The 27555-nt window shown below is 48.9% G+C and overlaps 1 protein-coding gene across 1 annotated transcript in view; it reads left to right on the forward strand.

The window, feature by feature from the left end:
• The window catches only part of TG (thyroglobulin), a 239796-nt gene that overhangs the window by 39187 nt on the left and 173054 nt on the right, over positions 1-27555 (forward strand). Inside the window, exons 19-25 of the mRNA XM_021688468.1 lie at positions 282-438; positions 1886-2110; positions 9095-9244; positions 13711-13881; positions 19208-19324; positions 19831-19946; positions 23431-23533. Coding sequence (XP_021544143.1) covers positions 282-438; positions 1886-2110; positions 9095-9244; positions 13711-13881; positions 19208-19324; positions 19831-19946; positions 23431-23533 — 1039 coding nt within the window. The remainder of the gene's footprint in view (positions 1-281; positions 439-1885; positions 2111-9094; positions 9245-13710; positions 13882-19207; positions 19325-19830; positions 19947-23430; positions 23534-27555) is intronic.

The raw sequence follows: 27555 nt of genomic DNA on the forward strand, positions 1-27555 counted from the left end.
ATCTATCTATCTATCTATCTATCTATCTATCTATCTATCTATCTATCTATCATCTATCTATCTATATTTTTTTTGAGAGACAGCATGAGTGGGGAGGGCAGAGGGAGAGAGGGAATCTTAAGCAGGCTCCACGCCCAGCACAGAGCCCAACTCGGGGCTCAATCTCATGACCCCAGGATCACGACCTGAGCCAAAATCAAAAGTCAGACACTTAACCGACTGAGCCAACCAGGCGCCCCCGACTTTGTGTTCTTGAACTAAAGGTGTCTGTCTCCATGTAGGCAAAGACTTTTGGGACCCCCGTTCCCATTCCTGTCTGCGACGGATCCACGGTGCAGGTGGAGTGTCTGACCAGCGAGCGTTTAGGAGTGAATGTCACATGGAAGGTGCAACTGAAGGATGTCCCACTGGCCTCTCTTCCTGATTTGCATGATATTGGTATGTTTGGCCGCCCTGTGGCCTTGACGTTATGCAGCTTCTCTGAGGCTCAGTTTCTCCATCTGCCAGTTGGAGCCAGTGATGCCTATAATGCTTTCCCATGAGGCTCTAGCGAGAGAATTATGCCCTGGCCCTCGGAGGAGCCAATTATTAAAAAGTATATAAAAATCAATAGCCTCCTGCTCTTAACTTACGAGACTCAAATAATATCACCCAATTGCACTTCTGTGGAGAGCTTCTAATTCTTCTCTTGGTTTTCTGGGCACAGATGGGGAGACAGGTGGGCAGGAGGGGAAGGTGGGGGTTGGCGGATCTGAATTGGTTTATAATTTATGTTCTGCACACTTGCAATGAGAAAACATCTCGGACCACTTATGCTATTTAAGCTCATTATTACACTGTGTCAAGCGGGGCAGGTGGGGGATGAATTGAGAGAGTCGAAGGATCCAAGAAGGAGGAGCAGAGTGGACTGTGTGGTAGTGCTGTGAGCCAGTGTAGATATAATCCGTATTGCTGACCAGGGGGTGGGGAACCCCCTTTGCTCCCCTACCATCCAGTGGCCAAATACCCAGGGTCGACGCTGGCTGCAGCTTGACCTCTGTTCTACAAAGGGGAAGCTTCTGGAAAATGCTGCCAGAGTGTGACCCCGGGGGGCAGACTGAGTCTCTGTCATTGTGCAGTCCTCGTGGCAATTATATTCCCCTAACAGCATTAGGAATCAGGGGTCCTTCTTCCTCTCGAAAGAGCTTGGAAGATTCAGGTATGTTTGAAGCTGCAAAAGGAGGAGATGTTTATTCCTGGGGCCCGTGCTGATGACTGTGGTTTCAGGCCCTGGGCTGGCTTGACAGAGCCTGCTGCAGCGTGAATGCTCATTGCGTGCGGGAATCTGTCCCGGCTCCAGACGTGACACCCTTCTGCTCTCTTCCTAGGAAATACTTAGGGATCAGCAGCTGGAGGCCTCTTCAGTGTTGAACCAACTGCTGAGTGGAAGGTTGCGTTGCCTCCTGGAGATGAGGCCTTCTCTTTGAGTGGTCCCAGCATACACATTGTTCTTATAATCTTCACCAACTATAAGAGAGGCATTGCCAGCCTCATTTTGCAGATGGGGAGATGGAGGCTCAGAGATCGTAGCTTGCCAAAGGTTGGGACACCTTACATTAGTGACTGAAGACACAATATCTTGTACTAATGGGGACCATATTGATGCCACAGAAATGATAGGATCCAGAGACCTGGGTTAAAGTCCTAGTCATGTATCTGCATCCTGTGTAAGCTTGGGCCAATCTGTCCCCTTCTATAGGCCTCAGTTTCTCCCTCTAAAATGAGAAACCAGGCAATGCTTACAACTGCTTTCTGTGCGGCCATTCTAGGTGGCTCTGTCCCTTGGTCTCCCCCGGCCCTTGCAGAGAACAGCAGTGACATTTCTGCCTCATCCTATGTCTTACAGAGGAGGCCTTAGTTGGCAAGGATCTCATTGGACGCTTCACAGATCTGATCCAGAGTGGAGGGTTCCAGCTTCATCTGGATTCCAAGACATTCCCTGCAGACACCTCCATCTACTTCCTTCAAGGAGACCGCTTTGGCACCTCTCCCAGGACATGGTTTGGGTGCTTGGAAGGATTCCGCCAAGTCTTGGCTACCAGTGATGCCACTCAGGACGCGTTGGGGTGCGGTAGGTCCACCCCTCCCCTGGGACTGCTGGTTTCAGACACGTGAGGCTGTGGAAAAGGCCACCAGAGCACTGGAGACAGGTCACTCTGCCCATACAGAGTGGGGGATCACTCATTTGGCTGTTCGGCTAAAGCCTTTCAATCATCCACCATGCATGGGCGTGTGGTCATCACCCCATCAGGCAGTAGCTGAGATCAGAGGCACAGGCGACACGACAGAAGTGATCGTTCTTCTTACTTCTTGTCAGACTTGGACCTTGGGGTCTGGGCTGTGCTGTCTTTGTGGAGAAGGCTAATGTCCGCCCTGTATGTCTGCCGACATTCTTAGTCTGCTTATGGCAATGTGTTGCTCATCACCACGTCCAAATGGCCATTGATCAGCCCAGGGCTTCACCACTCAGAGGAGGTGACTCCTGGCAAAGGTTAACTGGAGCTGTCCTTCCTTGCCCTTCCCCTATGTAGCTTTGGAAGTGGTTTCCTCAAGAACGCAGCTGCAGATTTCTTGAATGGCAGTGGCGTGAGTCTCCTTGGCCACCGTCACGGGTCACCACAAACTCTGTGTCCTAAGACAATCCACATTTATCATCACCCAGCTCTGTAGGGTTGAATTCCTAGTCGGGTCTCATGGGGCTAAAACCATGGTGTCAAGAGGGCTGTGTTCATACTAGAGGGGATCTGTTTCCTTGACTTTTCCAGGGTCTAGACGTTGCCCATATGTCTTGGCTCATGGCTTCCTTCCTTCATCTTTGAGGCTGAAGGCCATAGCTCTCTGGACACTCCCACGGTCACAGCTCCTTCAGACTCTGTCTTACCCTTCCCAGGACGCTGGTGGTCACACATAGCTGGGCAATCCAGGACACTGTCCCTATCTTTGGGTCAGCTGGTTAGACCCAATTTCCTTTTGCCATGTAACCTACCATGTTTGTGGCTCCTGCGAATCAGGAGTGGCCATCTTTTCTGTGTCCTACTTCCAAGGGCTCACATCGAGAAGCCTTCCTCCCCTGTGGCACGAGACAGAGGAGCATTGTTGTTGAGCTGCAGAAAGGGAAGGTATTTCTCGGTTATTTATTTTTCCATTATTTATATTGGTTGCAGCACAAGAACTACATGGCCTTTCCTCTTGTGAAATCCAGGCCAAGTTCTAAACTCCATGTTGGATTTAAGATGCAGCTGAATCTTAACGCAGAAACCCAGAAATGCACCCACTGCCCCACTGCCCACTAATATTTAGAGAATTTTGCAGTCTATAATGCACTTTCACAAATATTTACCACTCACGATGTGCCCTGGTGGCACGTCATTCGCCCATTTAATAGATGAGGAGGTTGAGGCTCAGATGAAATGAAATAATGCATCCGTCATGTCCAGATCAGGGCTGATTCAAAGGAGGGACTCAGGTTCATGAAACCAATCATCCAGGGGTGCATAACCCAAGGTCCTCTGGGACCAGGGCTCATGCTCTTTCTACCTCACAGAGATGCCCAAATAAAAAGGATAAAAAGTAGGAGCAGGAGTGGAAGGTGCCACCTGCCAGAGTGGGGTGAAACAGGGTCAGAGTGATGGAGGTATTCAGAACACCCACCACCGTGTTCTTATACTTACTGGGAAGAGCCCTGGGATCTCCTGCCGTGTGTGTGTGTGTGTGTGTGTGTGTGTGTGTATGTGTGTTGGGGAAGGGTGGTGTATTGGGGGGGGTGTATTTGGAGGAGCAGTGGCAAGAATCTGCTTTATAGTCACCCCAGGTAGTGTAGAAAGGGAGTCCAGGATCCCCACCTGTGTGCACGCCCTGGAGCGTGGAGCCCAGAGGAGGAGGGGCAGGAAAGGGAGATAGGTGCTGGTCAGGGGCCAGGTGAGAGACCATTTACTGGCTCTGCCTTTGCCTTTCCTCCCATGGCCTAGCTCCTGCATATAAAATCAACTGCTGGTCCAGAAATCTGATCCTGAGTTTCTTTCTAGGGAATTTCATTGCTGATTAGATTATTATTTTATGTCTAACAAGATGGGTATCCCAGCTTGACAGGGAAGAGGGAGGGAGAAGCTGAGCTAGGAGCATAACAGTATTGGCCAAAGGATGGTAAGCGGTAGGAGCACTGGTGGCCAGAACTCAGGGTGGCAGGGCTTCAGAGCGAGTGGGAATCACAGGGTGGCCTGGAAATGGGACTGAGTAAAAGGTTTTGCCTGGGCTGCACTTGCTGCAGGACAAGAGTTGGCAAGCTTGTTCCACAAAGGGCCAGAATGCAAGTGTTTTAGGCTTTGTAGACCATACAGTTTTTGTCTCAGTGACTTAACTCACCCATTGTAGGGAGAAGAGCATGGCTGTGTTCTAATAAAACTTTATTTGCCAAGCAGAAGGTGATTTGCATTTGGCCCATGGGCTGGAATTTGCTAATCCTAGCTCTAGACAAACCTACATTCTATTTCTCAGCTGCTGTAGTTTTTTATTGACTCAAAAGAATCTTGGATCATGCCATTCAGCCCTATCTCCTTACTCCAAATAGTTAAAAAAGTCTGGAATGGAATTCACAAAAGCAGCACCGAAAGCTCTGGATTTTCTCCAGTGCCAATGATAATATCTATTTGTTATTGAGTTTCTAATATGTTCTGGGCCTTACTAGCATTTCTCTGGTCCAGAGGGTCAGGTATCATGAATCCCATAGTATGGATGAGGGAGCCAGGGACATATAGTTAAGAGTATTAGGAAACTGCTCTTGGAAGCCAGGTGGGTTCAAGTCCTCACTCCAGCGCCTTCTCAATGTGGGTTCTTGGGACATTGCTTATCCTCACTAAGCATAATCTGAAAAATAGGGATAATAATATCTATTTCATGGAGGTCATGGTTTGCACAGCATCGTGTAATCAATGCACGTGTATCCCTTCACATGTGGTGAACTCTCCACAAATGGCCTTGTTGACTGGCCATGCTGGGATCCAAACTCAGCTCTGCTGATTCCAGATGCTTTGTCCTCGGCATCACATATCACTCTTCTCAACAAGGGGCTTCTTAGTGAAATCATGCCCTTGGATTCTTGTATCTATTCTTATTGGCTCTTTTTTCCTTCTGAGGCACATCTGGAACACCGCTATGAGGCTACAAGCAGAGCGTTGTCCTGTGGAGATGAAGTAGGGTTTCTGTGTGTCATCTCAGGGGGGCTAATCTGTATGATCCCCCTGGGAGGGCAGTGACTCGAGGGTGAGTGGGAATGTAAGCATGTAGGCATGGCAGCCTCCATCCAGGGAATGGGGAGCGCAGGGAAGTAGGGGCTTTGTTTGCAGCTTTGAAGGGGTCAGTTACGTTCACCCTCTCGCCTCAAGGCCAACCACGTGGCTTCCCTTCAGAATGACCTGCTGGCAGCCTTCATACCAGTTTGGTCCATTGAGAATCTCAGAGAAATTGTCTGGATTTCCCATTTTCCATTCTGGACAGCGTTAACTTTCACTCATTCACTACAAGTTCTTATAACAGAGCTAGTTCTCTATGGCTTTGTTTTTTTTTTTTTTTCCCCAAAGTAAGATGTTACATCTTGTTTCCTCCCTCCTCCCTTCTTTCCTCTTCCTTCCTTCTTCCCATCTATGCGTGTAGCCATCCATCCAAGCCTTCAAAGCATAATTATGCGTTAAATACCAGGTTACCTACTTAGGCAGGCCAAGGTCATAGCTCCGCTTTCAAAGAACTCACAGTCTGGTTGGGGAAGAGGTAAATGAAAAGCCAGCTAAATGTCAGTGTCAAAGCCTTTGACATCGCGGTCAGGGTGGTCAGGGAAGGCTTGCTGGGGTAGCAGGGTCGGTATGAAGTCTTGAAAGGCACTTTGGAATTGCTGCTCAGGTAAGAACAGACAAGAAGTGGTGTGTGTGTGTGTGTGTGTGTGTGTGTGTGCGCGTGCACGCGTGCTGAGGGTTCTACAGTGCTGAAGGGCATTCCGGAAGTGGAGATGGGTGCAGGGAGTCATGAAGGTGTGGCTGTAGGGGGACAGTGCAGGTGGCTTATATGTCTGGAGAGTGAGGTGTGTGGGGATATGGCAGGAGGTGTGCCCAGAGAGATAGGCAGGAGCCAGGGTGGGAGCGGTCTGGGGTCTGCCAGGGGTGGCCTGCTGGGGGTCCCGGGGGAGGATTTCATGTTGGAGGGTGACAGGACTGGGTATGGGGTTGAGCAGAGCAGGCTGAGGAGTGAAGGACTCTTATCCTTCCTCACAGGTGTTTTTCTTCAGCAGAGACATGTCTGTCATTGTTGGGGGCCCATGGGGACAGGTTGTCAGGAGGGATAGCATGACCTGGAAGTTTTGTGATGCTCTTAAACTCAAGTCAGCCAAATTGTCTCATTTTGTGAAGGAGGGAATTGAGACCAAAGGGGTGTCTGATGAGTTTGTGGAGGGAGTTAATTGATGGATAAGTGCCAACCTGTTGCTGTGGACAGAGGTGGTCTTTGAGAACCAACACCTGCCAGGGGAGGGGTGAGGATATCGAGCCTCTGCCTCACGCTGACTTACACAGGGTTCCCATGGGTGGAAAGGCTTTGACAGCACAGATGGAGAGAAACAGGACACAGGTTCCTGGCGCATAGTCTCAAGGCCTACGAATTACTGAGCTTGCGACAAAAGTTAGTCCTGCTCTCTTCTTCGGCCCCTCCACCCTTCGGCCCTTCCACACATTGGGTTTGGAAGCAGGACACCTCAAGCTGGCGGAAAAGGCTTTGTTTTCCTTCAGCAATGAATTTGGAGACTACTTGAAAAAATAGTCCCAGTCCTGGGGTTAAAATACTCGAGATGATCAGCGACCTGACTCATAGGAGTAATGAAACCCCGCTCTTTGAGGGAGGGTATTAATTCCTCAGGGCAGATCGGAAAACACATCACTCAGTTTCCAAGCTGTGCTCAAGTTTCTGATTTACTCAGATGTGCCAAGTGCGTGTGCACACTCAGGTAGCGGTGGTTAAATCAACAGTGGCTCCACGTCCCACACGTCCATGCTTGCTTCTTTGTCAAGGGCAGGTGGTTGCGCTGGTGGAAGGAGAGAAGGCTTTGGTTTGCAGGGAATGGGGCTCACATTCCACCTCTTTCACCTCACCTCCTGGTCCACCTTGACTTTGAGCTCCAGCTGTCTCCAGTCTAGAAAGAGGATGGTACCTTCCTCATAGGACCTTGAGATGACACATTGAAACAGTCTGGCACCATGCTTGGCATAGCCTCTAATTCCCCTTCCCCCCTGCCCTTTGCAGAAAAGCGTACCAGGGAGTCTTGCATGCATGTCCCAAGGCTCAGCATCCTCATCTGCGAAATGAGGTGAAAATACTAACTCACGGGCGTGCTGCGGTCATGTCCACGAAGCACACAGCAGGGTGCCAGGCACAGAGAAAATGTCCTAAGAGTGGACAAGCTTTCCGCCCCCACCTTCACTGGGGAACAGCTCACTTCTTCTGGAAGTCATTTGGCAATCTCTTGGGAACACAACCCAGCACCAAGAAAGAAAGCAGAAAGAACCTCCTTTTCCCTCCCCTTCTCTGAGCCCTTAGACTCAGTGTGGGCCAAGTTCATGTACTTTTCTCAGAGCAGAGCTCCCGGAACCTAACTTGGAACTCTTATGAGATAGGCATCTCTCCAGTTGGAGTTTCTGGTTTCTCAGCCCATGTCATATTAGAGGAAGCAAATTAGGAAAGACTGGGTGTCGGAGGGACAGAAAGCTCCGAGAATCTGCAGATTAACAAGGTAGCACCGGGAGGCGAGGGGTGAGGCCAGTGAGGCATCTAGTGGGCAAGATGCACGGAGGCCTCACTCTCAGGGTCACACTTGGTATTTCTGAGTAAATCAGAAACCCAACAACCCAACAGTGAAGGCCTCCATAAATCCTGCGCCCCGGGCACCTCACCTCACCATGGTCCCAGATCTGAGCAACACCACTGATGACCAACCAATAGGGAGAGGCCACATGAGTCAGAGGTGATGGTGCTAAATTGTTGAGATTGTCTAGTTTGGACAGACTGGGTATTGAGGCTGGCTCCAACGAAGGACTCCCTCAAGTATAAAAATAATACTGGGTGGGGGGATGGGTTAAGTAGATGATGGGGATTAAGGAGTGCACGTGTCGTGATGAGCCCCGGGCGATGCAGGGATTAGCTGAATCACAATACTGTACACCTGAAACGAATATAACACTGAATGTTAACTAACTGGAATTAAAATACAAACTTAAAAAATTGTGACCATTTGCTGAGCACACATAAGAGTCTGGCATGATGACCTGTGCCCTTTGTATATCCTCACTGCATTCCCATGGGGTGGTATTATTACCGCTGCATTCCCATGGGAGGAGAAAATGGAGCCTCCAAGAAGTCTGAAGTCATTTAGGTATAGTGGGGAGAGGGACTTGAGCCAGTCTGGCTGACCCTAAAGTTTGTTCCCCCAGCTGGGCTCCGCCATGCCCCTCACGTACGGCAGCGTTCCCATGGTGACCGAGGGACAGACCCTCATTTTTCAGGTCGTTCTCCGACCTTGTCTCATGCCATTCTTCCCTTTGTCTATTAAGCTCTATCTTCATAGCTGGCTTTCTCTGGCTTTTTCCTTTCCATTCCTTAAATAATCCAAACTCATTCCTACCCCAGGACTTCTGTCCTTGCAGTTCCCTCTGCTTGGAATTCTCCTCGCCTAGCTCTTTGCCTGGGGTGCTCCCCACCATTCGGTGTTAAGTGTCACCTTTCAGAGGGCTTCCTCACTAACACGCTGTCCTCTCCTGCCTCACTTTACCCATATCTGAAGTTCTGTCTGACACCCCTTATCCTACTTGCTTGTCAGCTCCTGCAGAGCAGGAACCTTGTCTACGGTTCCCACAGCTTAGCCTTGATTGTGGGAGCCTGGCATGTAGCAGATTCTCAGTGGGTACTGGTTAAGTGAATGAGCTCTTGTGCTACTGCTGGGATTTAGCATACCCTGTGTGTTCTGAGGTTAGCAAGCAAAGAGTCTTCTCTTTAATATCATTTTTCTGTTTATCTTTTCTAGTTAAATGTCCTGAAGGAAGCTATTTTCAGAAGGAGATTTGTATTCCCTGTCCTGTTGGATTCTACCAAGAACAGGCAGGGAGCATGGCCTGCATCCCATGTCCCATGGGCAGAACGACCATTTCCCCTGGAGCTTTCAGCCACATGCACTGTAAGTTCTGCAGGGTCCTGGTGTGAAAGAGAAACTCTACAATACAATGGGGACGCAGCAGAGTGGCTCAACCTCAGAACTATTGAAATTTGGGGGCAGAACATTCCTTTTGGGGACTGCCCCATGCATGGCAGGATGTTCATTTAGCGACACCACTAACCCTTACCTATTACGTGTCAGTAGCACACCCTCCCCCCAAGTTGTAACAATCAAGCTTTTCTCCAGATATTGCTGAGTGTCTCTTCGGTGGGGCATACAATTGCCCACTATGGAGAACCATTGGTTAGAGAGCAAAATAATTGAAGGGGCCCAACCTCTGAATGCCTATGCTCTGCCAGGACCTAGGCCAGATGTTTTTACCTATGTTAGCTCGTTAAATCCTATCAAACCCCCTTCTGTGTAAATATCATTAGCCCAACTTTTACAGATAAGAAGGCTAAGGCTCAGAGAAGTAATTTAACCAAAGTCACTCAACTAGTAGGTGACATAGCTGGTCTTTGTTTGATCTTGGCATTGTCTGATTCTGAAACTTCTGATTTTTGTAAGTCAACTTTATCAGATTGAGAAATGGAAGATATTTTCCACCCACAGTCATTACAAGTATATAGCTCATATTCCCTTTCTGGCCCGATAAATTTGTCAGGACGGAGTGTACCTGTGGCCTTCCCCTATGTCATGTGATTTCACTTGGCCTACTTACTTGATAGTCACCTGGGTATTGTTGGGTTTTTCCTAGCAAGGACCCACCACTTGACTTGTTGTGTACATCTTTCCATGTCAGTCTGAAATCATGTTAAGGTGAAGCAAACCATCAATGCTTTAAATCTGAATAGATTTTAGAATTTTAAAATAATTCATCCAAAGAGATCAGGTCACCTTCTTTGGTAAGTTTTCTTAGGAGAGCAGTGGTAAGAGTGTGATAATTCTAAGAAAGCCAAAGGGATTTCATAGGCCGGGAGTCTGATACTCCTGGAGATTAAACTCTTTGCCAGGAATGCAGAGTGTCCCTGACATCTAGACGTGACCCTCAGCTTGCACACATTGATTCAGTCACAGGTTTGAGATGCCTTGCAGTGTTACCACACTGCTGGAGGAAAGCTTTTTTTTTTTTTTTTAAAGATTTTATTTATTTGAGAGAGGAGAGAGAAAACATGAGCAGGGGGAGGAGCAGAGAGAGAGAAGGACAAACAGACTCCATGCTGAGCCCAACGTGGGGCTCGATCCCATTACCCTGAGATCATGACCTGAGCCAAAGTCAGACACTTAACCGACTGAGCCACCCGGGTGCCCCAGAGGAATGCTTTCTTAAAAGGGATCAATGCAAAGTACTGATCCTTGTTTCTGGGGTGGCCGTGGGGGGGTGCTACAGAAATGTCAGGGACCCAAGGTGGGGAGCCTGAGGCTTGGCACCAGCCAGACCCAGACTGTTCCCCCCTCTTTCCTACTGGCACTGTGACTGACGCCATGCTTTGTTCCTTCTCTGAACCTCAACTTCCTTATCTATTAGATGGGGCCAATGATACCTCACTCGTAGGATGGTTATGATGCATGTCTTAATCAGGTCGGGCTGCTACATACAAATTACCATAGACGGGGTCGCTTCAGCAACAGATGTTTATGTCTCATCGTTCTGGAGGCAGGAAGTCCAAGATCAGGGCGCTGGTATGGTCAGGTTCTTGGTGAGGGCCCTCTTCCTGGCTATGTCTTCACACGGCCTTTCCTTGGTGCATGCATAGAATGAAGGATCTCCTCCTGTGTCTTTCTCTTTTCATAAGGGCACTGATCCCATCATGGGGACCCACCCTTGTGACCTCTTCTAAACCTAATTACCGGGGTCCTACCTCCAAATGCCATCACATTGAGGGTTAAGGCTTCAACATCTGAATTTGGGGGGACATACACATTTAGTCCACAACAAAGTGGAATCCATTAAAATATTTAAGGTGAGCCATACGTATCATCCCCATCCCGCTTTGGGGGTGAGCTCTGATTGTATCTCCATGTAGAAGTGGAAGGCTGTCATATCATCACCACTCTCCTGGGTATCCTCCTTGAGTAACAGAATAGATTTCAGTGAATGAGTCTCCAGGGTCAGGGGTAGAGTCTACACTCTGGGTATCTGGGTATGTATATATCTAAGAACATCTCCATGACTCATTAATACCACCATTCTGCCCGTTGTCTTGCCTGATCTGTGTTCTTAGATGGAATCATATGAAAGAGAAGCATGAAGCAGGAGGGTCTGCCAAGTTCTAAGTGATATCAAGTGATTATAGGATTTCCTTGGTTTCTTTTTGGTGTTAGGCTAGCTCTTAGAATCTCAATTCCTCTACATAGCTGATACCAACATTACTCTTCTCACCCACAAATACTTGCCTCCTCTGTTTCCTAACCTTGCAAGTCTACTGGATGATTTTGGAGGTTCTGTTGATAACTGAGTAGCAATTTATCTGTTCATTTGTTTGCTTATTGATGCTTAAATTCATATATAGCTTGCATGGCATACAAAACATCTTATTTAAAAAGTAACGTTTGTAATCTCCCCACCAAAAAGTTGTAATTAATCAATGGTTAGTCGTATAACTAATAGTCTTAAAATAGAGAAAACTAGATGTTCTCAAGTCCTGGGCTGCATGGAAGGACATTTTCTACCTACTTCCCAGCCTGGAGAGCCAAGTCAAGGTATTCTCTTTTGATATCATTCATCAAAAATGTATTAAGTACCTTTTTTGTGCTAAGTTTTTATTGGATCTATGAAATAAGTAGAGACAAATTCCCTGTCCACAGGGAGTTTAGAGTCTGAAAGGAAAAGAAGACATGTAAGTATAGAGATAGAATGTGTGTAATTACTAATGTAATGGAGATGATTGTTTTATAGCAGCTAGCACCAGGTCTTGAAGGACAAGTGCAGACTAAACACGGGGCAGGTGGAGAAGAGAGACGTCTGGGCAGAAGAAATAGCTTAAGCACAGGAATAGAGTTATTTTTCTGTGGATTCAGCTAGTATTTATTGATTTTTTTTTTTTTTTGAGAAGGGTGTTTCTGGGCCCAATTCCTCTGTGTGTGTGTGTGTGTGTGTGTGTGTGTAGGAGGGGTTTCCCCACACGAACCACAAGCAATTTGGACACTATCCTCTCAGAGATAGTACCAGATCCCACAGGTTGAGGGCTCAGTCCTATTAGACCGACGCCACCGTCCCCATCCTGTACCCAGTCGAAAGCCCAGGCTACTACCTGTGCTTCTGATGGATAAGCTCCACCGACCCCCCTCCCACTGAGGCGTGGCTCATAAGTCCAGATTCTTATCTGTATTTCCCACCAACTGGCTATAAAGCCGAGGTTCCCACTGCCTGCTCCTTGGGTGTGATTAATTTGCCAGAGCGGCTCACAGAACTCATAGAAATGTCTTAACTCAATAGATTGCCAGTTTATGATAACAGGATAGAGCTCAGAAACAGGCAGGTAAGAGATGCCCGGGGCCTCTCAAGGCGCATTGCTCTCCCCACTTCTCCACACGTTCACCAACCCAGAAGCTCTCAGAACCCCATTCTTCGGCGGTTTTATGGACATTTCATTACATAGGCAAGCTTATTGAATCACTGGCCATTGGTGATCGGAGGTCAGGGAGAGGGACTGAAAGTTTCAATGTTCTGATCACATGGGTGGTTGTCTTGGCAACCAGCCCCCATCCTTAAGAGCAGTCCCAAAGTGACCTCTATAATGTGACAAAAGACACCTTTATGGCTTTCACCACTTTGGAAATGCCAGGGGTTTTCAGGGGCTGGGTGCCAGAAATGAAAGGAAGACCAAATATATATTTCTTATTATAAATCACAGTATCACAGTGGGGGTAACTTGTATTATGTGTCAGACACTGAGCGAGACCCTGGGATCCATTAGGGAGCAAAACCAGATCAGGTCCCTGCCGGCTTGGAGCTTCTCCGGAGGGGGAGGTGGGCAGGTGTCAAACCATGCATTCACACTGACAAATGGAAATAAAAACCGTGCTGCAGCAATGAGGAGAGGTGTAGATGGATGGGAGTGTAACGGTCGGACATTGGCGTCTCGGGGCTTTCCTGGAGGAAGCAGGGATTGCGTCAAGGGCTAATGAGTGGTGAAGGGTTAACTCACTGAAGACCAAGGAGAGCGAGCACCAGGACGTGGAACTGCATGAACAGAGCCTGTGTCTGAGATCCGGTGCATCCGAGAAGGAGCGCTCCGGGCACTGTGGAAGCCCCAGGGGCCATTAGATGCATGCAGCCAGATCTCAGGGTTTAGTGGCCCCACAGGGGGCCTGGACATCATCCTTTGACCAAAGGCGGGGACGCTGATGAGTTTGAAGCTGGAGAGTGTCTGGGTGAGACCTGTGACTTGCACATAGGATGTCAACAATGGGCACCCTGGGAACCCCGAGGGGAGGGGTCCCAGAAGCACATCAGTGACGGTGTGTCTGTGTCTCGGTTGCAGGTGTCACTGAATGTCAGAGGAGTGAGGCGGGCCTGCACTGTGACCAGGACGGCCAGTACCGAGCCAGCCAGAGGGACAGGGACAGCGGGAAGTCCTTCTGCGTGGACGGCGAGGGGCGGAGGCTGCTGTGGTCAGAGACGGAGTCTCCCCTCTCTGACTCCCAGTGTCTGAGTAGGTGCTGGAGGTGAAGTCGGCCACATGACTGGGGAGAGGTCACAGGCTTTCGGGGGCTTTCTAGAAGGGGAGAGACCTGTGAGCTGCATTTGTCTCCGACTTTTTATTGTGGAAATTTTTAATCTACAGAGGAGTTGAAAGTGGGATGAACAAGTAACCTGACCCCTAGATCCAAAAATTGTTAGCATTTTCTCTTTCTTTCTCTCTCTCTCTCTCTCTTTTATTTTTGATCTTTGGAAAGTAAATTTCAGACATCAGGAAACTTCATTCCCAAATACTTCAGTGTGTATGAGACGTGAATTTAAAAATAATTAACGAGCTGAGTATCCCTTTCTTGTGGGCAGTGTGCCTCTGATAAGCTGGTCAGCTTTTCTCTCTCGACTGGATGTTGTGGGAAGACTTGAATGCCAGTCCTGGTTCTATAACTTACTTACTGGGCGACCCAGAACCAGTCGCTCAACTTCTCTGATCCTCAGTCACCCCAGCAGCCTCCTGACCCTGTAAGGGCCAATGCCATCCTCTGAGGACAGTGAGGATTCATTGAACACCACCCTGTACTGGGCAGAGCTAGTCACTGAAATGATGGGTGGGAAAGCTCTGGGTGAACCGACACTTGACCTAGAATAGTAGGAGTGGGGTGAGAACTAGGGTGATCTCAATGGTGCCCTTTAGCAGCTCTGCAGTCTGAGCAAGCCACTGACTTTCAAGAGTTTCCTCACCTGTCAAATGGGGCTGTTCATGCCTGCCTTGCAGGGGAGTGGAGCGTGTTAGCAACGGCATGACTGAGAGAGGTAATAAACATGTCAGAATGATGAGAAGCCGCAGGAATATTAGCTGCCCGTTTCCTCCTCGGTGAAGCAAGGAGCAGGTGGAGGCAATCTGTAGGTTCCTCTCATCCTGACCTCTCCAAGTCTTCAGGGCTTTGCCCAACCATCCCGCAGTCACCTTCCTGCCTGAGGTCTGGCTGACCTTTGCACGCCTGACCAGGCAGAGCCGGCACCAGCTGCCCTAGGCTCTCAGATTTCCGTGTAAGGAGAGGGCCTGCTGTACTTGGACCTACTATGTGCCAGGCCAGGCCCCGGGCCAGGCAGTCATGGGTGAGCTTCCCAGTGGTTCTGAGGGGTAGATATTAGTATCCCCAATCATGTAGCTGAAGAAACTGAGGCAGAGAATGTCTACATGGCTTACCTTCCTCACTAATCAGGACATAACATGCCTAGAATGTGAACTGGTGTGTATCCAACCCCCAAACCCATGCTTCCTATGACACCAACCTGCTTCTGCTTAGATTTATCTGCTTCCTTATGAAGCACACACCTGCACACACACACACACACACGCACAGCCTACCTGCTCTCTAGGGAAGTGGGGGCAGCTAATCACATACGACACCTGAGAAAATCCAAGTGAGGCATTTTCATTTTGCAGTGCTCAGAGTAATCATTCCCTTCTTCAGCAAAGCGCTAACGAGTCTCAAGAGTGTGTGTGTGCGTGCGTGTGTGCGTGCATGTCCCCGTGGATACTGCAAATCCAAGGGAAGTCTAATTCTTCTTTCCAGTATTCCTCTTCTTGGGCAGAAACAACAATCGGGCGTTAAAGCTTGAGGGCGCTCGAGGCCACTGGGCAGGCTGACCTTAGGTGCCCTTCACCAGTGAGGGAGATGCTGGCCACGGTGGGGAGCAGGTGGCTAGGCCCTGGGGACTCCTGGCTATTCGGGGATCATCACCTAAATGCTTGCCTTTTAACTCCACTCCTCTCTGCTTCCCTCTGAATGAAGGCCTCAGCGCCCAGGGTTGTAATCTGAGCTTGGCAAAGCGTTTCAGGCTTTGTTCAGCCCTGTGCTCGTCCAGAGCAGAAAGGACAGCTTCATCAGTGGTCCAGAGTGTCTATGAGCAACACCCCAGCCTTGTCAACTCCAGTGATGCCTTCCCGAGGCTCTGGCTGACAAACAGCCTCCAGACTGGACCTCACAGTCTCTGGCTTCTTATGCAAAACTCGGAGTTGCTGGTTTCCCTCTCTGGATATTCAGGAGGATTTCCATGTTAAGAAGCTGGGTCCCACTGGGATGTCAGTAAACCCCTTCTTGGAATCCAATCGACTTAGCCTTTGAGAGGAGCTTCCTCTTTGGGAGTGGGACTGCACTCCTTTTTTTTTTGAGCCCTTTGTCCTCCAGAAAAAGCCCAGGTTAGAGGTCAGCTGTATCACCTGGGGGTGGGGGGCTGGGATTTGCCTCCTTCCCACCCGCTGTGTCCAGACCTGAGTTTTCACCCATGGGCATTACTGCTGTAGCCCACCCTGGTCCTCCGGCTCCAGTGTGGGCCCCTCAACGATTTTTCTACGATGCTTCAGGACAGTCATTCTACAAGACAGTTCTGTTTCTGCAATGCCCCTTACCAGTCTTCAGTGGGCCTGTACTGCTCTTGGGATAAAGTAAAATCGCATACCTCACCCTCCTCTCTGGGTTCTAGCCTCCTTAGGTAATATGACCCCTTGGGGCCAGGATCCTATCTTACTTTTTGTTCTATCCCACGGTTGTTGGCGCTTGTCAGCAGAATGCATGAGTTGCTGTAATTATCTGGGCCTCTTCGAAATTATTTCCTAAAAGCCACCAGGGACGGAGAGGCTCCCACCACCCTAATTCCCGCAGCCAGTTTTATGGGCCCTGATAAGGAGGCAGGTGTCCCCCCAGGGCGCCAAGGGACTCAGCCCTTACTGGATTGCTATCATGTACCAGCTTTTCTGTGCTCTTCAGTTTGTTCCTCGCAACCACAAAACTGGGCTCTCAGAGATTGAAATGTGCATCAGGGCTCAGAGCCGGTGAGGGGTGGCGGCGGGACTCACACGGTGAGCTGGTGCTCTTCCCCCCACCATGTGCTGCGTCCCTTTGTGGCGGTTCCCCCTATCTTCTCTATATCGCCGGTGGCAAACCCGTAGTTGACTCACAGAGTGAGTTGTTCACTCACTGACCTTGGCCGCTGGAAATATTGTAAGCTCATCTTCCTTTAATTCTACATCCAGTTTTCTAATTCTGCTTCTTGCTGACCCATGCCCAAGACCTCATAGAGCACGTCAGATGCCCAGAGGTCAATGCTGGGATCTTCGTAATGTTTTCTCCAGGCTTTCTGGGGCTGCAATGATCTTGGCAGTCATTCATTCATTCTTCAGGGCATCCATCCAATACACAGGAACCTAGTATCTCTGTCACTATGCCAGCTAGTGGGTGTTCAAATATTCTCAGAACATTGTCCTTGCCTTGGAAAGAGAAGGGCACATAAATAGCCATGATCAAATATGATTGTGCTCTCATGTGGACTCTCTATTCTTTCCCAAGACATTTGCAAATACCTGCTAAGTCAAAATGTGGCATGTGGGAAATTGTACCACTAGACTGTAGAAATCTGCCAGCCAACGCAATATTCTATGGAATTATCGGCAATTCAGCACCTGGATTGTTTCTGTTCTGTTTGGCAATGAGCTTCCTCACAGAACGCTGCAACATGAAGATCTTCGTCACCAAGGTGTCTCTTTCGCGAGAACCAGCAGATTGTCTAACTGAAGTGCTAAACTGACTGCATTTTCAGCCTCTGGGAAGACTTCAGTTGGAAACTGAAAGACCTGTCAAATTTTGTTTAGTCTGCTACAAGGTTGTGAGCATCTGCCTATACCTGTTAAACTTTAGGGACAAAGGGCTGAATATAGCTTGGTGTCTGCTGGACTGGAGCCCTAGAGTCTCTACAAACAAGATAGTAAGGGGCATAAAAATAAAAAGAGAGACAGAGAGAGAGAGAAAGATGAGAACAGAAGAGTTGAGTGTGGGCTGAGCCCATGAACTTGGCAACTTCCGTGATCAACATGGAAGGAATCCCTAGTAAAATTAGAATTTTTTTCTATATCAGAATTTGTGAAGGCTTAACGCATGCTATTTCTCTTGTATTAGCATCCTCTCTCCCAACTGTATCCCAGAAGGCATAAACTTTTTTCCTGCACTTATTATGAAAATGGAGAAGAGATTGCTTTGGGTGGTCTTGAGCTTATTGACATGATAAAAACCAGTCTAGACACAAGTCTGTTTTACACAGCAATAGAGGTGTATGAGAATGGGTGCTTAGGTGCATGCTTGCAGTTCCATCTGCAAAAAACTAATAGTGGTGTACTTTGGAACTTGGTTTTTGATAGTCATTTGCAAACCACTGATGCCCCTGGGCATTTTTTTTTTTGGTTTCAAAAATGAGTCTCATTCCTTGAGAGTTACCCGCAGTACTTTTCGCTTGGTGAGGAATGAGTTCCGAGTCTTATTGTCTTGAGATCTTATATTTATTTCTTTTCCCCCGTTTAGTTCCATAAGCATGTGTCTCTGTTATTCCTACCAGAGAATTCAGGCGTGTTGATGGTAGCTAGAGAAACAGATGCTGATATATTACTTAAACAAAGACTATCATGAAAATGCCTGAGCCGCAGGACATGTCTCAGATTGACGTGAACCCACCTGTGCCTGTTTTATTTGTCTTTTAAAAGATAACTTATCCAACTTTTGCATCAACATGGATGGGACTGGAGGAGATTATGCTAAGTGAAATAAGTCAAGCAGAGAAAGGCAATTATCATATGGTTTCACTTATTTGTGGAACATAAGGACTAGCATGGAGGACATTAGGAGAAGGAAGGGAAAAATGAAGGGGGGGAAATCGGAGGGGGAGATGAACCATGAGAGACTATGAACTCTGAGAAACAAACTGAGGGTTCTAGAGGGGAGGAGGATGGGGGATGGGTTAGCCTTGTGTTGGGTATTAAGGAGGGCACGTATTGAATGGAGCACTGGGTGTTATATGCAAACGGTGAATCATGGAACACTACATCAAAAACTAATGATGTAATGTATGGTGACTAACATAACATAATTAAAAAAAAAAAGATAACTTATCTCTTTCCAGAAGGAAGCAAAAATTGCTTTATGGAAAGAAAATTTTCAATTTTCAATAAAATAATTGTAAGGTAATTAGCACTCGATCAGGACAAGAAAATATAAATTTGGATAGAAAATCCGTATCAATGAGAAAAAATGAGTTGTAAAGACTAACATAATATTAAATTTTCTCCTTACCTCCTGACCATGAGGGAGCAGAAGGAGACATGATAACACGTAGCTTTCTGCATCAGATACGAAGTAGCGTGCTAGAACCATTTTCAAAGGGAATTCTTCTCCTGGGGACCTCTGTGCGACCAAGAGCTGGGAAGGCTTTCTTGACCTGGCACTTTTCCTGGCTTCTCTGTAGAGACCCTCCGCCCTTTAGAGTCAAATTTGATCAATCTGCTTTCCTTTCAGTGATGCGGAAATTTGAGAAGGCTCCAGAATCTCAAGTGATCCTCAGTGCCAATGTCACTGTGGGGGGCGGGTCCAAAGTTCCTGGCTCTGAGTCCCCCCTGCTGCAGTGCTTCATAGGTAAGGGGTGGTGGGGAGATGGGCGCATGCAGAAATAGGCTCTGCTGACCTTGGCATACAAATCGAATAAGACCATTGGAACCATAATGAAAAATTGCACTTTATCAGAACACGTGATAAATCAATTGATTCCCAAAATGTACATCCAACTTGTGACTTCACTTCAGAGTTTATAATGCACTCACCATGTACCAAGAACAATGCGGCCAAATGTAAGGGAGCAGAGATGAAGGACATCAATTCCTTGTAGCCTTATTTGTCCCGGTCTCGAGAGCTATCTGCTGTAGCAACAGCAAAATTACCCAGAGAAGGGTAAAAAAACTCTCATTTATTGAGCGTGTAGGTTTACAAGGATTGTTATGAGATCATAACCCTACAGTCTAGGAAGCTCACTGTTGTCCATGTTACAGACGAGTGTGTGTTTGGGTGTTTTGGGGGCAGGGGGTGGGGGCATGTGTCCGTCTGTCCTCAGTATCACCTGAGACAGGTGCCAGTGCTGTCCACAGATTGTGCTTTGGACGAGGCCTGCAGCTTCCTCACGGTGTCCACGGCGGGATCAGAGGTCTCGTGCGATTTCTATGCTTGGACCAGTGACAACATCGCCTGCGTGACTTCGGCTCAGGTCAGTCGTGGCAGCTGTGTGGGGGTTCGGGGTCAGACATACTCTGACTGAATGGACAGCGGGCTTTGGGAAATGGAGACCACAGTGGGCCGGTGAAGGCTCAGGATGCAGCTGTCCGTCTGAGCAAACACGATTATAACTTAAAAAGAAAATGTTAAATATTAGTTTGAACCCCATGAAATGGCTGTGCCTGGGGCCAAGGCTGACAATTTCACTGTGACCATGAATCGGGACAGAAGAGGATGCAGAAAGAAGCAGTTGTCCTAACTTTCCAGCTCCTAGCCACATGCAAGTCTCCTTTTACTCTTCCAGTTTCTCATGGAAACTTCCAGAAAACGTCTATGTGTTTATAAGCATCCTTTTTGGTTTGTTTAAATGTTAAGAGCTTATAATACATATTCTTTTCTACCTTGATTTTCTCACATAATGCTTAACTTTCTGTATGTTTAAAATGAACCTTGTTCTTTTTAATGGCAGCATACCAATCCATTCTATGGATGTACGTAATTTATTTCACATTTTAAAAAAGATTTTATTTATTTAGAGAGAGAGAGTGTGCTGGGCGCCTGGGTGGCTCAGTTGGTTAAGCGACTGCCTTCGGCTCAGGTCATGATCCTGGAGTCCCAGGATCGAGTCCCATATCGGGCTCCTTGCTCAGCAGGGGGTCTGCTTCTCCCTCTGACCCTCCCCACTCTCATGTGCTCTCTCTCTCTCATTCTCTCTCAAATAAATAAATAAAATCTTTATAAAAAAAAAGAAAAAAAGAAAAAAATAGAGAGAGAGAGTGTGAGCAGGAGGAGGGGCAGAGGGAGAGAGAGAGAGAATCTCAAGCAGGCTCCACCCCCAGCATGGAGCCCGATGCGGGGCTCGATCTCACAACCCTGAGATCGTGACCTGAGCCAAAATCAAGAGTCGGACACTCAACTTACTGAGCCACCCAGGCGCCCCTTTATGTCCCATTTTTAAGGACATGTAGGTGTGTTAGCAGTTTTGCAACATCACCAACACTAGTGAATCGCATGCCCTTTGCACACGTACCTATGCAGGGGTGTGAGTGTGTGTTCATAAGTGACATCCCAGAAAGGGCATGGAAGGTGGACCCCTGAATTTTAGGATTCGAGCCAGGGTCTGTAGCTGCAGGAACCAGAGAAGAGACAAGGAGGGGTCTTGGACTGAATCCCAAGCCTGTCAGTTTGGGGCTGTTAGGCCATGTGCCGCTTCCTAACCTCAGGCTTCTCGTCTGTAACGTGGAGGCTTGACCTCACAGGCTTCTGGTGAGGATTCGAGAAGCTAACACAAGACACACGGTCATCGAGGCAACGTTAGCTCCTTTGAGTTTAAAGGTTAAAACGTTTTGGGGACGATGACCGTGCCTTTATTTTGTCTTGCTATCATGACTGAGGCCTGTCTTAAGATCTATCAGGGGGAGATAGAGCGGGTGGGTGGGGAGGGAGGTTAGGCTCGCAGGCTGGTGACAGTGAGCCGGGACCCATGAGCATTAACACCATTGGACAACACAGACCGGCTGGATTTATTTGTTATCTGGGGTTTCCAGGTGCTGTCCCCTCACCTTGGCTGGTCTGTGTCAATGTGATCCTGCTAATGGGACACCTCTGTCCACACTTCCCATAGGTACTTTGTGGTCGAGGGGTCTAAGGTCCCAGTCAGTGACACCGCTCCCCGGACAGCTGCCAAGACACTGGGAATCTCTGACCCAAGGAAATTCTACTCCTCTCTTTCCCTAAGGGATCAGATCCAGCTTATAGAATTATTAATAACAAAAATAGCTGACATTTACTGAGCACATATAAGCACCTGGCATTTCTCTGAGCAAAAGTATTGGATTATTGGTCATTTGAGCCTCTGATGCCCTGACCACTGCTTGCTTAGTAAGTATGGATTTTAGTCTACAAGAAATAAAACACTTCTTCATTAAAAAAAAAAAGCAAAAAAGGAATGAACTCTCCCTCCAACTCCCCCACCCCGCCCCGGGAGAGACAGCCTGTCACAGGGCGTGTTAAGGAGGTGACTCTGGAGCCAGGCTGTCCTGGGTTCGGGTCCCAGCCCCACTGCTTGCTTGTTGCTCTTTGTCCCTTGGTTCCTCAGAATCTTCATCTACGATGCAGGGTAGTGAGCGGCCCTGTATCTCCCGGTTCTTGTGAGGACTGAGTAAAGCCATACATGGAAAAGCTCACAGGACAGTTTCTGCCTCAGAACGAGCTCAGTCACCGTTATGATAGTTGTCACATTGCTGTCAGCTTCCCTAACAGGCTGGCAGAAATCCTGTGTCAGCCATCGCAGGGCTCCCTCCAGGACCCGGGGCTCTCAGTGCCAACCCGAGGCACGGGGTTCAGGTGTCGAGCGTGGATCGTGAGTGATGTGACAGGTCCACGCCACCCAGTGCTGAGGCCATGGTGCCAGACGCTGCCCTCAGGCTCCCCTGCGCCTTGTGCCCGGGTTAGGTTTGGGGTGTGGGAGGGACTCTTGACCAGGGCAGGAACCCTGTGCTTTGGGTCTAGGCTGGAGGCGTATGGTCCAGCTGACACCCACCTCACCCCTTCCGGCCTGACCACACACGGCGCGGGGGACGGGGTGCTCTAGTCTGGGACCTGCCACTCACGCCCTTCTCAGAAGTGCAGGACTCTCCCCCTCTCAGAGGCCCTTCTCCCCTCCCCAGGCCATCATCCTCGCACTGAGCTCAGGTCTTTTAAAAAGGAAGAAGAGCCCTTGCCTTCAGATAGCTTTGCTTTAGCCCCTGCCCTTCAAAGATTCCCACGGCCGGGAAACTCAGTTAGGCAACTTTGAGGGGAGGGCAGAACATTGGGAATCAAACACAAATTGATAAAAACAGATTTATCCTGCTCCCCCCCCCCCCACACACACACACAGCGGGAGTGCTGGAAAGAGAAAGAGAGATTGGAGATTAGCGAGGAAGGCAAGGCCTTTGGACGTCTGACCTCAATTCCAAGCTTATGAAACTTACTTTGAGCCTCACTGGATACAAACCACAACTGTAACGACTTCCATGAGCTGATTCCTGCCTCTCTCTCATCTCTGAGAACCACAGGCTCTAGTCCTCAAAATACCACAGAATTCTTTAGCTTCATTTCTGCCGTATCCTTTGCTTAACATCCTCCTTCTTTTATTTCCAACTGATGAACTCTTACTCATACGTCAGTACCCCACCCAGATTCACTTTTTCTGGGGAACTTTTCTAGCACCCCCTTCTCAATAGAATTAATCATTCCCTCTTCTACAATGACCTCCTCTGGAATTCCATGTGTCTTTGCAGCTGACACTCTAGGCTGGAATTTACTGCCTACATGTCCGTGTGCTCCAAAAGACTGGGAGAAACTAATAGGCAGGAATGTTCTCTTTTTTATCTTTGTAGCCCCAGTATCTAGCCATGGTTAGAGTTGCATAAATGTTTGTTGAATTGAACTGACCATCATGGGGTACTAATGCAGCCTCTTCCCATCTCCAGCATCAAGACACATTGGGGAACTCAGAGGCCACCGGTTTCGGAAGCCTTAGGTGCCAGGTGACAGTGAGGAGCGGGGACTCTCCGGCTGTGTATCTGAAAAAGGGTAGGTTGGTCGAGCTGGATGGCTTGGGGCCTCAGTGGCTTAACTTGACTGGTGTTGGAGCTGCTTCCTAGCAGGGCACGTTTAGGGAGGGGCCACACTGCCCCCAGCCAGAGGGATGGGGGGCTCCTTCTGCAGGTGACGAACGAAGTGGCAGAGCAGACACAGGGGCTTCGGGCAGAGCCCAGCTGAGGGCAGACTGCGTGCCCTGTGCAACCCCCAGAGGAGAATGCCTGTGAGCGGGGAGCATCCCCAGCCGGGGCAAGGGCTCTGAGCCCCCGGCAGCTGCCCCTCCCAGGCCTCCCCACTCGTGAAGCTTCACACTCCCCCCGCTTTGGTCTCCACCCACCCTGAAAGTTACCAGACCTTCTCACAATGGTCCAAACCTCCAAGCACCCCCGTCCCCACCAACCCTGCTCAGGGCCTCCTGCATAATATGCTGCCCTGTGCATGTCTATTACGTGCGGGGCTTGTGAAAATGCAGAAGCTGAGTCAATCCATCCGGGTTAGGCCAGATTCTGCCTTTCAGATAACCTCTCGGGGAAGCCAAAGCTGCTGGCCCGAGGGCCACGCTTTGAGTAACAAGGGTGGATCATATCCCACAGTTTAAAGCTCACTTCCCCAAACAGCCTTCATCCACCCTCACAGAAATTCTCGGAGGAAGGCAAGAAAGGGTTCATAGCCCCTGTTTTACAGATAAGGAAACTGAGGCTCAGAGAGATTAGAAGAGTTTCACAGGGTAATACTCTTAATAAATTGGGGAGGTGGGTTTGACCCTAAGTGAGTCTGAATTCCCCTGCACAGCTTCACAGAGCAGGGACAGGGAAGTCTGTCCTCATCTGTCCTGGCCTGCTCGCCTCCTGCCTTCTCTCCATCAGGCCCAAGAGAAGGGCCAGCAGCGCAGGGTGCGCGAGCCCTGGGCCTTGTCTAGGCTCCCCGCGAGCTGGGACCCTTCTCTGTTCGCGGCTCTCTGGGCCCTCCTTCCCTCGGAGGAAGGGAAGCGCGGCTCTCTCAGCCCCGCTCTGCCACACACTGGCTGTGGCCAAGGCCCTGACGTTCTCTGGGCTTCCATTTCGTCACCAGTAAAATCGGAGTCACAAGTGAACTGAGGAGATTGGGGGGTTTGGAGTGAGGTTACCTGAGCGCTGTGCAGTGCTCGGCATCGGGTAAATGGCAAGGGCAGGAGACTTCTAAGACGGTTTTCCTCCGGTGGACACGTTTCCTGATGGCCCGAGGTAAGGCCGTGGACCAGATGGTAGCCCAGCAGGCTGGACCGGGGGCCTGAGGGTTCGCATGGACGGTCCGTAGCTCAGGTGGCCTGGCTCCCAGCAGGTTGAGACGGCAGCAAAGAGCTGGCAGCACGTAGAGAGGGCTCTATGGCCCAGGCACCGAGCCTTGGGGGCGGTCGGCAGCCCAGGGCAGAGACAAGCGCCCATGGGTTTTTGTCTCTGGCCCTTCCTTCACCTCAGGCCTCCATCCTGTCTGAGGGCAGGGCTCCCCTGGGAGCGTCCAGCAGAGCTGGGGTTTCTCTCATCTGTGGCCAGGGGAATTAGAATTCCTGCCCCCGTGTTTATTCCAGTTATTATTATTATTATTTTATCCATTTAAAAATAATAACAGAGCATAGAGATTTTTGTTTTTCTAAAAAGGAAAACCAAAATCAAACAAGTAACCACTCCCCCAAATGTTCTTTAAAGCCAATCCTTGGCCTTTTATCACATTTTTTAAAAAAGGCAACTCCATTTCCTTAGAAGTGTTTTTTCTTATTTGTTCTCATCTCCTGAAAGTTTACACTTTGGGGAAGATTGCAAGGGAAATTGAGAAGCTCCCTTTCTGCCAAACTAAATCAATGCAGAACTGTTTTTTGTTTTGCTTTTTGCTTTTTTTTTTTTTTTTTAAGCAGAAAATGCCCATACACAGCCATTCTGCATCCTCAGATAGCAAGCAGAGAAGGGAGGTTCAGACTCCTGCCTCCCCACCTCTTAGCACCATCTCTGCTCAGGAAACCACTTCTTTAGTTTACATGCTGTAAGATAGGGATCAAACGTCACTGGTGCAGAGGACTAGATGCAGTTTTTGAAGGCCTCCTGTGTCAATGGCATGTGGTAGAAGTAGGAAGGCACATGCATTCACAACCTGACCTTAAGTGACCTGGAAGACAGGATGCCTTGATCCACCTTCTAGGTCCATCCTGTCTACACCCACTTAAAATCTGTGGCCTGGAACATGGACGAGTAGCCATGTGATTTTTCAGACTCAAAGGAAGATACTGCTGGAAGGTTCCTTCCCGATTGCCTAGCCCAACCCCCTCATTTCACAGATGAGGTCTAGAAAGAGGAAGCATCTTGCCGCTCCATCAAGGTGGAACCGGGGACTTCAGGGCACAACCTCGCCCAGCTCTGCAATGTCCCCCAGACTGGCTCCATTATCTAGGACTTGACCATTGTGTGGATCTGCTCAGCATCAGCACTCCTCATAACTATTTACTGAGTACCTGCCATGTGACACGCACTTCGGCAGGCACTGTGGATGCAGCTGTGAACAAAACAGACAGAATCACCAACTGGTAAAGGAGTTGATCCAGCAATAAGATCACTTCCGAGGGTTATAAGTGCTTTGATGAAGATGAAACAGGACCATGGGATAAAGACGGACATGGGCTTCCTGGAACAGTCAGGTTCATGGAGACAGGAAGTAGAACAGTGGTTATGAGGGGTGGCTGGGGGGAGGGGATGGGCAGCTAGTGTTTGATGGGTGCAGAGGTTCATTTCAGGATGAAGCAAAAGTTCTGGAGTTGGATGGTGGGGATGGCCACACAGCAATGCGAACGTACTGAATGCCATTGAACTATCCACATACAATGGTTAAAATGGTAAATTTTATGTTACATATATTTTATCACAATTTAAAAAGGAAAAGAAAGATGAACATTCATTGTGGAAAGTGGGTCAGGGAGGGAGCTGCAGAGGAGGGGACGTTGGAACTGAGACCGAAGGAAGAGGAGGATCCTGCCACCAGACATCAGGGGAGGAGGTCCTCCATGCCGGGCAATGTGGAGGATGCCAGGGGCTGCCGAGAGAGAGCCCTATAGTTCAGGGCTGTCCTGTGGAACTTTCTGCAGTGATGGGAATGTTCTATGAACCTTTGCTGTCCAAAATGATACCCAGGGGCCACACGTGGCCACCAGCACTTAGAGTGTGGCTACTGCAACATGAACTTCGGTGAACCGAGACAGATATTGAAACAGACACATATGGCCATGACCACAGCATTGGGCAGCAGGGAATGGCTCTGGGGACTCTCAAGCAGGTGGGGGAAGCAGACACTGACTCAAGTAGCTTAAAGACAGGGTGCAGGATGATAGACCCTTGAGATCTAGGGAGAGAGAAATGAATTCCAACTGGAAAAATCGGGGAGATGGACCCTTGAAGTTACACTGGGTTTTGGTGAAGGATGGTCTGGGGCCTTGCAGGCATAGTCAGTGACAGGACAGTCAGGCTGAAAGGGTGGAGGGAGCCAATGCTAGGAGGAGAAGATACGGCTTTCTGGAGACCTGCACGATATCTGCTGAGCATCAGCTAAGTGCCAGGCTCATTGCTCAGCCTTTTAATGTATGGTCTAGCTTTTCATCTACTCAACGTCCATGAGGATCACATACTATCGTCCCCATTGAACGGATGGAGAAGTTGAGGCTCTGAGATGCTGTAAGGATTTTCACTTCAGTGTGTCTCATTCTGCAGGCCGTCCTCTTGGGTCCCACACTGTGAGCCTCTCCACGACTTCCAGGTGCATGAGTCGGTTAAACCCTAGTGAACAGCTGGGTCGAGGGGAGGTCAGGGTGGTGAAGGGCACAGACTCCACATCCCTCCTGCCACCCACCAGCTGTGTCAACCTAGGCATGACCGTTCATTCTCTTTCCTCACATGGGAAACGGCCATAATAATAGGATAGACATTTTGGCTATAGATCGATCGATCGATCTATCTATCTATCTATCTATCTATCTATCTATCTATCTATCTATC

This window comes from Neomonachus schauinslandi, chromosome 4 (genome assembly GCF_002201575.2).
Source record: "Neomonachus schauinslandi chromosome 4, ASM220157v2, whole genome shotgun sequence".
Taxonomy (NCBI): Eukaryota; Metazoa; Chordata; class Mammalia; order Carnivora; family Phocidae; genus Neomonachus; species Neomonachus schauinslandi.